The sequence below is a fragment of the Talpa occidentalis genome, unplaced genomic scaffold (assembly GCF_014898055.3).
Source record: "Talpa occidentalis isolate TD23 unplaced genomic scaffold, MPIMG_talOcc4v2.1, whole genome shotgun sequence".
NCBI lineage: Eukaryota > Metazoa > Chordata > Mammalia > Eulipotyphla > Talpidae > Talpa > Talpa occidentalis.
In genome coordinates, this window is record NW_026555331.1 from 59,888,858 (window position 1) to 59,901,860 (window position 13,003).

General features: G+C 41.0%; 1 protein-coding gene across 1 annotated transcript in view; it reads right to left on the reverse strand.

The window, feature by feature from the left end:
* Window positions 1–13,003, reverse strand: part of CLVS1 (clavesin 1) — a 169,315-nt gene that overhangs the window by 10,330 nt on the left and 145,982 nt on the right. Inside the window, exon 5 of the mRNA XM_037507691.1 lies at window positions 11,276–11,511. Coding sequence (XP_037363588.1) covers window positions 11,276–11,511 — 236 coding nt within the window. The remainder of the gene's footprint in view (window positions 1–11,275; window positions 11,512–13,003) is intronic.

The following is a 13,003-nucleotide window of genomic DNA, read 5'->3' on the forward strand; positions in this document are numbered from 1 at the left end:
TGACTATCATTTGGGTATCTGGAAATTCTGCCCCACTTACAACAGGGCTAGGGGACAGCACAGTGCTTGGAAAATGTGAGAGAGAAGGTTGCTTCTCAATTGTGTCTATCAGACAGGGTAAAAGAGGGGCTGGTAGGAGTTAGAACAGCTTTCCAAGGCAGCTCCAGTGAATTGAGCAAAGGCAAGTGCCCAAGAAGGTGCTCTATAAACCCTGCAGAAGGAAGGATACACGAATAATGTGAGAACAGATGTGACATAGGAAAAATAGCATTGAATTGAAACGAAGAGAAATGAATTTTAAAATATTTACCAGGGCTTCCCTGGTGGCTCAGGGGTTAAAGAGACAGTGCTGTCAAGCTATTGCCAGTCACTGCAACATGAGTTCAATCCCTGGCCAGGGAGCTGATCCACATGACTCAGCAGGCCTCTCCTGTCCCTCCTGCTGCTCCCCTCAGCAGTATATTTCAGTAGATCTGCCTCTTCTGCTCCCTACTCTGTCTCTGCTGAATCCTCTCACCCCCTTCACCTCTGGCCTACACCCCAGTTCTTGTATGCATAAATAAATAAATCTTAAAAAATAAATATAATATAAATATTATATTTACCACTGTAGGGTAAATTGATTTAATCAGGCTTTTGACACCACTAGCCTCTGCTTGTCTGTCACCTGCGGTCTTGACCATGTTAATGCAGAAGGCTCTGGGGAGAGTGGGCACAAGGCCCATGCATACCTGATTGTGGACACCTGGAGCGTGGGTGGGGGCATGTGTAAGTGTGCACACCTGAGCCTAGAGGTCAGGTAGATAAGGGCAGCAGCATCACAGATGGATGGCAGCTACAAGAGGATGAACAGCATGCCTATAGAAGCGCATAGACATTTGCAGGGCCCTGGGAGGCTCCATTGCCTCCTGAGGTCCCCAGTCCCCCTGCCTGCCCTGTGCCTGGTTGCCCCACTACAACCACCTACTAGTTCAGAGACCTTGGTGTAGGGTAAGTATCAGGCTTTTCTGCCCTCTGCCATCAGTGTTGATGGATCCCTGTGGTCCTGAATGCATGCCTGATGGCGGGCACCTGGAGTAGGGTGTGGGCATATGCTGGTGGGTACACCTGGGCTGAGAGACTGGGCTCAACAGGGCAGCATCACAGGGACACCAGTAGAGCAAAAGAGACCAGAAGAGAGACCAGAAGCAGAACCAGCAGAGAAGCAGTGGCCATGAGAGAACGCAGGAGAGCCCAGATAGAGTGAAGATTTGCCGGGGGCTGGGAGTCCTGCTAGCCTACAGCCCTGCCTGCCATGTACCTGATAAACTGAATAAAAGCCTGAAAAAGCCATTGAGGGCTCCAGGACTCTCCTTTACTCCTGTCTGCGTGAATCATAGAGATCCTGCTCTGTGCCATTCCTGCCACTATACTTGGGTAAGTCATTTAAACTGTGTGCAGGTTTATGTGATTTAGAGGCATAGGATCATACTTCTCAGATGCCTGTCACCTACTACCCACCATCAAGGCACCCATAGTCCTCTATCATAGCCCATTGTGTCCCCTCTCCACTTTGCTCTCCCCCCTTCTCCACCTCTGGTGGAGATTTCAAATGTTTTTTATTGGTTCAATTTTGTCTGATCCTTTGTTTTCTCTGTGTTCTACGAATAAGTGAAATCATCCAGCATTTGTCTTCCTCCTTCTGACATTTCACTGAGCATTACCCCTCTAGTTCCATTCATGTTGTCATAAATGGCGAGAGTTCATCTGTTGGTTTTTTTTTTTTTTTAATATCTGAGTAGTATTCCATTGTGTAGATAAATCACATCATGCTAACCCACACCTCTGTCTTTGGATATTTAGGCTGTTTCTGTAACTTGGCTACTGTAAATAGTGCTACAATGAACATCGGAGTACTTATATCCCTTTAAATTAGCGTATTCTTCAGGTAAATACCTAGGAGTGGAATTGCTAAGCCCATCTGCAAGAGTAGTAGTGCAAAGTGCAGCAGGGCTCCCTGGAGCTAATCACCACCACAACAGAAATACAAACAGCTGCGTGCAAAATGGGGCCCTGAAGGAGTTCCCAGGGCAATACTGGAATCTCAACAACACTCACTGATGAACCCGACATTAAAAGTCAAACCCCACACTTAGGATACTTGAAGCACAAATGTTATCTACAGCAAAGTTTGCCTAAAACCAAGAGGGAACTGTAATTCTGTATACAAACAGCACACTTTTTAAGAATGACACTCCAAAGAGACTTTTACCATGTATTATGTCAATTATTTGTTTTCATCTGTATGATTGTAAGACCTTTAAAGCTTGTAAGAGAGATTCATTGCTTGACTAGATTTTGGCTTCAAACAGCGTCAGCTTTATTGGACTTCAGCAAAATGTTTGTTTACCAACAGTAACATATTCACAAGAAATAAATGCTCTTCATTTTTCTTGCCTAGACTACTTCTGCCTTTCTAAGTAATTACATCTGACCACAGTGCTTCAGTGAACAGGAATATTTTTCAGAAAATACACGGTGAGGAATCAAACAGTCTGCATTTGAAACTATCCAGTCAGTTCCTCCACATATGTTCATGTGGAATTTCACCCTCCTTCAGTGCTTTGATAGGAGCTTAGAATTCTTTATCTCACATTTTTTCAAGTCATTCCTTTAAAAAGAGAGAAAACATGTTCCTGTATACAACATTTTAGCTAGCCCCATTCATTTCCTTATTGACCAGATTCATGGTATAGATTTTCTTTCACGTTAATGTTACATAGCCATGTAGGTTGTGCTCGTAAGACAATGGCCCCTTCATTTCTGCCACAGAAAAGAAAACTGTATACAGGCGGGGTATCCATCTCAGCTGGATACACATGTAACAATGAGGCAATGCAGCTGTTTTTCTTTGTTCTTTAAGAAATGTTAGCAAATTCCTGTCAGTATCCATGAAACACTTCATCAGCCAATAGCAGACATAAAACACTGGGCTTTTATGGCTGACCCAAGGGAATCTTTGCTTCTAGAAGAGACGACATCACTTAGCTGCCTGAGTAAGGGTGACACCCAAAACTAAGTTCAATCCTCTTTGAGCTAGAAACCCACAGTGAGACAACTCAAAGGGCAGCAAAGATGATGGGTCATTCATTAAGAAATGATGCATTATGTCAGCTGCTTGAACATGACATCTACATGAAATATCTGTTTGTGGGCCACACCGTAAAATGGATCCTTTTTGCCTTGACTGCCTAGAAGACAATGAGGGGCTCATCACCCCTCCTTCTCTTCCTGTAGATCACATTTCATGACAGCATATTACTTCTGCTGGAAATGAATAGGTACTCAGCAAACGCATACATTCACCCTACCAGATGGGGACTACATGGTGAAAGATCACCAAGGTCAAGGTCACCTCTACTGACAGCTGAAAACAGTTGAAGTGACTTTAACCACCTAAGCAGGAGTCAAAAATGAGCAACAAGGCATAAAATTTCCTTCTAATGCAGAAATCTGAACTCAAGCCCGGTGTTTCCTCACCTTCTCTCTCTTCCTTCACCACGCCCCAAGTGGGTTGCACTGTCTTTGTGACATTGTCTTACTTCATGTGGGATCTAGGAAGGATCTTAGGGGATATCGAGTGAAAGTGTTATTCAAAATTATCCAAATTGTCCTACCGGGGTACAAGCTGGCCAATACTCCAAAGCACTGACCCCTCCAATTGCCTAGTCTATTAGGGTAGACCTAATAGTTTCTCTGAAAGTCAGGGGCATATTTTACTGGTGCAAATGATGGTGCAGATCAAGCTTTTATAAGACCCCTTCCTCTGGAAATAATTTTCTAGAGCCCTGATACAGGCTAAGGATTTAATCAATAAGTAAAAACAGGTTTTATTGAATACAATTTAACAAAACTTTGTCTATGGTCAAGATAAGTCAAAAACTAACCTCAGGCATTCTGGCCACTACTGGAAGTGCCTGAAGACTGGTTGGGGTGATGAGGTTGAGGGTAGCTTCTAGAATTTCTGAACAACCCTGGTAGTACCAGATGAACCTGATGTCTTGCATTACAAATTCAATTGCGTAGCAATCGGGTGCCTCATTCATTTCTTTGACTTCAAGAACACCACATCTTGCTTATGTTTATATGGGAAATTAATGAGCTGAATAAGACAGAAATATCAGATAGTAACTTTAAAAAAAATCCTTTCCTTGTATAGTAGGGGTACCATGTTGAGCCCAGATAAAAACGAACATGTGTCAAGCACACTGTGAGAGGACCAGGTTCAAAACAGTTGGGTTTCCATGAGCTTAAATCAGCTTTCTGACTTCTGTTTCAAACCCTGAGTAGTGTTTTCCCTACTCTAGTCTTTGAGAAACAATTGTACTGTGAGAGTATAACAGCTATACAGCCCAGATAGAGCCCTATGCTAAAATAGTTTTGAAGATGCAGCTATTTTGCCTGCAGGACTTCTTAGGACCTTGATTACAATAATTAAATTAATAAAAATATTTTTTTAAATCTTAGTGCCAATTAAAAAAAAGTGCCAAAAAAAAAGTGCCAATTAAAAAAATCTGCCACATGAAAGATACCAGGATTTTAGTAGAAGCTAGCATCATGGTGGAACCAAAATCCCCAAACTCAAAGTTACAAAACTAAGCTTGGTCAGCTATTCACTTGCCAAACTGGGCAAGGAGATGGGCAGATATTTTTTATATTATTGTTAATATTTCATAAACTTAATGGAAACTTAGAATCTATAAGACTAAAATTTATTAAATATGAAATAACTATTAAAATTGAAGCTCTTAGGATAATTCTGTAAAACAAAAGATTATATCATGGCAGCAAGAATTTTTGATTACTTAATAAATAGATTGTCCTCAGTAGTCAATATCTAAAAACCAGGTCAGGAACAACGGAAGAGATTCTTGGTGGTAGAAGGTCTGATGATCCCTAGTTGACCTCTAAGGACCTTCTCTGACTCTCAGATCAACTAAGCCCCTGATAATGAGATAAAATGTGCCTTACATACAATTTTATATACAATTTTTGCATTTTATATGCAGTTTTTGTGGGACATATTATCCCGCAAACAGAAGCTCTCTGCACTGTTATAGCCATGAGGAACCTACTCATGATCAATGAACAGATGGCTTTCTCTCCCTGGTCACCCTGACAAAGCCTGGCACCCATCCAGTAGAGAGAAGACATACAGCTCTGACCTGGTCTGCTCTTCATTTTCAGAACACCACTCGTTCCCCTTTCTGAAACAATCCTGCCTAGTCCAGGGATTGCCTCCTGGCCCTCCCCTCGAGTGACTGCCTGCCCCAGGTTTCAAATCAGGTGCACCTTTGCCTGTCATGGTGAGGCTTCCCAGACAACAAAAAGCCTGGCTTTTTCACTTTCTTTTATTTTTAACTTGAAACATCAGAAAAGATGCTTTCTATTTTTTTTGGAGATCATTAGTTCCATTGTCAATAGCCACTGTCAAGGCCAACTAAGATTAGGAGACATCAATGGTAATGAAATAATGCATCTGAAAGCAATTTGTGCTCTCCCAGGCTGCAGGATTGCTGGTCATATATTATTACCTTCTGACTACAAGCTAAGCAGTGCTCTTCCAACCACCCTACCTCTGCTCAAGAGGCACTGAGACAGCTCCAGTTCCAGGAAAGGCTCCAGCTCCTGACTTGGAAGCAAGGTCTTAGGAAAAATTTATGTCAAGTTTATAACCAGTAATCTTAAAAATAATCTTATATGTGTGCATTTATGTACATATTTCAATATGTACATATATGTACACATGTGTGTGTAATATATACTTATTTATACATAGACAATATATGCATACATTTATATGTAAATACATACTTGACCTTGAGTCACTCAGGGATTAGGAGAATGGATCCCTGCTCAGTCACAAAACCACATGTAACTGACAGTCAGTCCTCCATATATGAGGCTTCCACACCCATGGACCCAACCAACCTACGGCCGAATACACAAATGCAGAATCCAGAGGTGAAAGAAATTTGTGTCTAAGTGGACCCATGCACTTAAATTCCATGTTGTTCAAAGGGTAACTGTATCTACAATGTGTAGTGTGCATATAGGAACAAGTACTGGTGTAGATGTATGCATATGTAACACAGACCTGTCTTTGTAATTATAACCTCTCCAAAAAGATGAATAATCCACAAATAGTAACTTTAACATGGTGTGTTTCTTTGTGTGTCTGTGCACCTTTTAAATAATATAGACATTTTAATAATTTTGTCATGAAAAAAGCTGGAATCCAAAAACAGTAAATCAACAATGCCTGATGATTGAAAGAGATGTCCCAAACCTACATGCTGAGCTCAAAACCAAGCACAAATTTAATGAGGCAAAAATTTCACACCAGCATTCCTAAACCTGAAACAGGGCTGTGAGTTCCCAATCCCAGGCCATTCCCTCCTCATTCAGAATAGGTGTCATCCTCCCCCGGTGAATCAAGGGTGACTGGGCCTGAGAAACCTTCAATCATGTAGTATGCAGGGGTACAGTGGTACAACCTGTGTTCTTGTTGCCACCATATCACAGTACATTCCTGAAGCTATTTTACTTTTGCTTCTCACTATGTGAAATGATAAATGTATTGTCTAAAGCAGTTCAGTTGAAGTTTTCCCCACCAAAATAATCATAACAAATACAAAGTCTTTTTACTGTTATTTGTTTGGCATTTTAATTGTTTAGTTACCTACTTTCTAACATATTCCAGTAGTAAGTTAGAGAGAAGGAAATGAACTCCAGTCACGCATTGTCTTAGGAACAGAAACTGGCAGCCAATAGCCTGGGAGCAGTAAACACTCTAAAAATTAAAATAAAAATCAGAAATAGGTACTTAAAAAATACAAAATTCAGTGTTATCTAGTATCAGAGCAGAGAATGCCACACACTGCAAAGCCCACAAAAGCATCATTATATGAAAGATCAGATCAATACTGAAATAATCAGCGTAGAGAAATTTTCATATAAACTTAATTTTTAAGAGTTGAAGCAAAATTATCTGTCAGGGGATGGGGAGCTTATTAGAATCATTCATTCACTGACAATTTGATGCATCTTGGATTTTTCTCTATTTGTGTGCCAAATCCATTCTTCTGAGGCCCTGGGAACTTGGAGATCATTTGTGCTCAGAAGCTACATTATAAAAGGTGATCAAGTCCCACGGACAGTCCACAAAAGCAGCTCCACTCCAAATGGATCTGCAGCTTCTTGGGAGCTCTGGCAGTGTCTACCCACTGGAGGTGACAGCGCTGTCCCAGAGGATAGACCCAGTTCACCTGGCTCAGCATAGGAGCTACTTCCCAAAGCCATGCCCCAGGGAACACACTGCCCCAGAAGCCATCTGCCTGTCTCTGGATGTGCAAACCGAAGCTGGCTCCAGCCTGTGCTGGAGAACAGACCATCACATTGGGTAGGGAACTGGAAGAGATCTTAATCTCCTCCAATTCTTTTTTCAACTTTTCCACATTCCTATGCATTCCCAGGAGTCAAAGATATGGTGGCTGTTTCGTACCCACAATTTCCTCAGTCATCACCAACCTCCATAAGTGAATCGCCTAACTGCAGGTACAGTCCAATAACAGGGGGCTTCTGCTGGCTGTGATGCTGCTGGTACTGGTCTCATTACCCATCCAGCTGCTGCCCCACAAAAAGACTCAAAGTCACTGCAACCATGGGCAACAGGGGAGGGCAGGACCCTGGTGGTCCTGGTAGGGAGATGTAATGTGCATGTAATTGTAAACTTCTCCAGTGTCTCTTGGATTTTGACCCTGTTATCTTGCTAATATCCAAAACCAAATGAGCTATGCCTTCCTCCATGACATCCTGAGTCTTCCTGGTAGAAGTTAGTGAGTGCTTCCTCAGAACTCTGGGACAGATTCTTTTTTTTTTCAATTTTGTACATTTTTTACATCATTTTTCATTTTTGTACAATGTATGCATTTTCATCTTGGTTATAGTCCCCATACAATTCCCACCCCCTTTTTTAAATCCTACTCCCTCCTCTCCCCTGTAGTACGTCTCTGGTTTATAGTTGTTCGTTGATTTTGATTTTCACTTTATTACAATTAGGTTTTTTCCTGGTCCCATATTTAGGCTTTCTAAATTCCTGCTATGAGTGAGACTATCTGGTATTTTCCTTTTTCTTTCTGGCTTATTTTGCTGAGCATGTTCCCTTCCAATGGAATATTACTCAGCAATCAAAAAAGATAAACTCATGCAATTTGTAGCAACATGGGACAGGTTCCTAACTCCTGTTATAGTACCTCCCATTCTGTGCTGCACGGTAGTTATTTGTGGGCATGTCTTATCTTCCCTACTAGGCAATACGATTCTAGAAGGCAGGATCTATGAGAACTATGGGAAAGCCAGGGCAAATGAGCTCTTACCCTATGGGAGCTAATGATTTGGCTGAAGCAATTGGGCAAATATACCAAGGAGGTAGTAATTTCTATCCCATATTAATTTCCTCATATATGGTGAGCATGAATATGGTGTCTGCTGTATGGCCAAGGTGAGCTGGTCATTGAATTGGCTTCTTGGTGGGGGAAATGTAAAGTGAACAAAAGTTAGACAAAGTCTTTACCTTTCAAATTTACCACCCCAAAATAGAGGGTGTCACTTCCTCTGATCCTCCAACATGAATTCAGAGGCAGAACTTGAAGATAGGATATGTCTGATTATCCAAGATAGATGTAACTTTGCAACTGATCATCTGGGGAAAGTGACAAATTCCTATTTCATGCCACTTGATTTGGGAAATTCAGTTATATACTGAGGCTATAACTATCTTATCCAAAAGTCTCTAGAATTAGAGACTCTTACAGAGGACAGGGACCTAGAGCCAGCCTGTCTAGGTTGGAATCCCAGTTGGGCCACTTACTAGTTGTTAGACTTGGACAGTGTCTTAACCTCTCTGCTTTTCAATTTACTGACTTGTAAAATGCAAATAATAATAACTTTCTCAAATAGTTGTGATAAGGAGTGAAAGAGTGAATAAGGGTGGGCTCGAGACTGGTGTCCGTGGTGTGAGTTGTTACTTAATGTGATTAATATGTTGTCTTTGGACGGAGAGTAGGACAGGACTCAGGTGGGATAATCTCATCCATACCAGACAGGTCAGGCCCTACCCTCCAAAAACACAAAGTCAAGTGCTTGGTCAACAGGACCAACACTTCTCAGAGAATGTCAACTCTTCAGCTGGGTAGTAAACAAATTTCCAAAAACCTCCAGTCCCAGCAGAGAGGCCTCCCAGAAATTTGGGTATAATATTCCCAGTTAAGCAGGAAATGTCCTCTTTCTAGACACTCTGTCTTGGTTCAGGCTATCACTGCGAGCCCATTTAGTCAGAGAAGAATGCACCAGTGGCCCACCTCTGTCCCAAACAAGTCCAGAATTCACGCTGACTCCATGACTTCAGGACAAATCTGGCTCTAATCGCCCCACCTGAGCTGTGCATCAGTTTTCTAATGGCCTTTAGTCTCCATACCCAAGCTAATACCTTGGTTCTTGTAAAAACCAGAGTTTATCCTGCCATTTCTCAGCTCAAATATGTCTGGTGAGGAAATACAAATGAAAACAAACATGGCATAGAATTGTCCCACCTTCAGGGTTACGATTAAAAGTAAAGTCTAATAATGTCAAGAACTTTTCAAGGGTCTTGGGAAGGAGATTCCCACCTGCTGCTGGCATGACTATCAATTAATATGGTCATTAACTGAGCCCCTAGGAAGTGTGGAATAAAATTAAATATGCACACAGCTATGACATAGCAGATATAGTGCTCTCAGTCCATCCAGATGAATTTCCTTTGGGAATGAAGTGAATATGTGAAAGATATCATTGAGCCCTGTTTGGAATGTAACCTAAATGCTCATGAATAGGGAAATGACTCAACTGTGATATATTCATGTTTTGGAATACTACGGCTCCCCAAATTCATGTGCTGAAACTCTAATCCCCAGTCCCTCAGAATGTGACCATATTGGAGATAAGATTTTTGAACAGTAATTAAGGGAACATTAAGTGATAAAAGTAGGCCCTATTCCACTATGACTAGTGTCCTCATAAAAGACGAGATTAGGATACAGACACATACAGACGGAAGACCACATGAAGATACTGGGAGAGAATAGCCATCTTCAAGTTGAGAGGCCTCACAAGACACCATTCCTGCCAGAAACTTGATCTCAGACTTCTAGAACCAGAACTTCTAGAAAACAAATTTCCATTGTTTAAGACATCCAGTCTGTGGTACATAGCTACAGCAGATCTAGCAAACTAGTGCATGGCATTAGGTATTTTTTATGTGTGTGTGTATAGATGCATTTAACACATGTAAAGCAGAATGGAAGGGTCCCCCAAGTCTGATTATAGTGGTTGCCTTGAAAAGGGAATGGGATTGGGAATTTCCATGCCAGAAATAGTAGATAAAGGGATTTCAGACTTAAAAATAAGGCTTTAATTTTTGCAATGAGAAAACACTCGCAGATTATTTGTATGCCAGGTTTTAAAAACCCTCTCCCATAGCCTCCCCAGAATACAGTATGTAATGTCCTTTACCACCTAGATTCAGAAATTTTTGGAATTTTATTCCATGACCACTCTCATCTCCCAACCTTTCTTGCTACAGCAGAACATCCCATACCTTTAATGCCTCTATATGTGTCTGTCCCCTCTGCCTGGAACATCTTTTCACTTTCCTTAAGCCTTGGTTGCTGATTTTCATCCTCCAGAGCCCAGCATGAATGTCACCCACTTCACAAATAGAGTCTTACTTGGCAGGTTTTCCCAAGGCACATTTATTTCTCTGTTCTTTTGATGTCTTATTCACATTTGTACTCCCAGAGCCTAATCAGTGTCTGTAGTCAAGTAAATACTCAATAAATAGTTCCAAAGATGGATGGTTGGAATGTTTTCTAGCATGTTGTTTTTCCATCTAGTGTATCCCAAAGGCCCACATTTATTCTGTCTGTATTAACAGACTCCCAAGAGACAAGGACTGCAATCATAACATGAGTGGGGTCCTAACCTTAACTGTCCCTTAGATACAAAAGTAACAGCTATGCTTTGGGCCAGCCAAACCCCATTTACTTTCAATTTTGATGAAATCAGCTGAGAATGTATTGCAATTTATTTTATTTGAGTCTTGTGCCCCTAAAGATCTTCAACTACTTAACCTACAATTGGCCTAAATCAAAAAAGCCTCTTGACCTCTGACAGGAGGCTCTGATAACCCAGGCCTTACCTCTTCATCGGCTTGGGCGAACACTCTCTTTCCAGATTGGAGGACGTATGTTTCACATGCATCGCATTATAGGAAGTGTGAGTATAGTCATTTTCATCGCTGTAGTCAGGACCAAGTAATGTCCGGGCCCACGTTCCCATGTCATAAGGAGGAAGGGTGCCTCCAAATTCAGAGGGCAAAAATTCAGGGTGTATTAGCTGGTGCAGGCTGTTTAAATTGTTTCCATGCAGGAAAATCTAAAAAAAAAAAAAAAAAAAAATAGTACTAAAACTTTAAAATAGGCGGCTGACTATTTAATACACCATTGAGTAGTGACAAATTGGAAGTGTTGCTGGTGATCATGGTGTTTAGAGAAGGATTCAATTTTGTGTCTGTGGCTCAGTTCCATAAAATGTTAATTTATTGTTTGGGAAAAGGGATTGAATCTGTAACCCTTAAAACTGAAGTATATGAACAAATTGCTTATTATTTGGCCATGGCCCAAATTTGCACATACAATCTTCTTCTAATTATCACTGCTGATGAAAAGAGTTGGATGCAGACCTTCCAAACTCCCATCATGCTTCACCTGCAGCTCCACTTCGCTCTGTTCTCCTCCAGGGTTCTCCCTGCCCTGGGGAACTGTCCCAGTTCCCTCCATCTTCCCAGACCTACACCAAGTGGCAGCCTCTTCCTCAATCTGCCCCAAGGACATCCTCCCACTCTGGTTCTCCTTCCTCACCCCATTAGTGCTTTATGATTTGCTGACTTAGATTTTTTTCTGATTTGATCATTTATATTTTGCCTCCCAATAGGAAGGGAAGAACACTAAGAAAAAGGAATGGTGTTTCCTTTCTCTTTGAATAGGCTCTTTGCTCCCAGAGTGCATTGGGCACAAGGTAAATTCCATCAATTCTAGTCAATAGAATTGAAGGCTGGGGCCTGAGAACTACTTAATGTGAGGTATTTTTGTAGTCATTTTCCATCTGTGTCTAGATTGAGGCCTAATGCCCTAACAAGTCTGTGTCTTCTAACCATATAATGATGGTGGTAGAAATTAGTCAAGCTGAGCAGAAATCACCCCCAAATGAAAATTATTTTCAGACAATTCTGTGGATAAACCATGAATAGGTAATAACCATTGTCTACTTGGCTGCTGAGTGGACCCTTCAAAGTTTACTTCAAATACATCTGTGTAAAGGCATCCATTACCACACTTCTTCATGCTGCAGGCTCAGTGCAGATAAGTTATATCTCAGTACAGCATCATCACTTATACATACACACCACAGTTAAGCATGATGAAATATAAATGTGATTTTTAAAATACTGAAGTAAAATATAATAATAGAACATGTAAGTATTATAGTAGGCTATATATTATATGCCATATTGTAACATACTATATAATAAATACAACTTTGTTCTATAGTATTGTTTTTAACTTATGATGTGCTGGCACCATTTAAAAATGAAAGGGATAAGATGATAAGTATTGAAATTCTTCAGACTATGCTAGCACTTCAGAAAACCATGCATATTTTCAGGCATTGGGTTGGGTCTCACCAAATTTAAATAAGAATCATTTCCTTTGAAGAAATTCCTGTAGTCTGGATTTGGCAAAATGCTTCCCAGTAGAAACTGATATTTGAAATATGGAAAAGCTGAACCTAAACACTGGCCTGATATTTAGAGCAAACATCTGTACCCATCCATCTAACACTTCTAGCTGTTAAAGTAGAAGGGGTG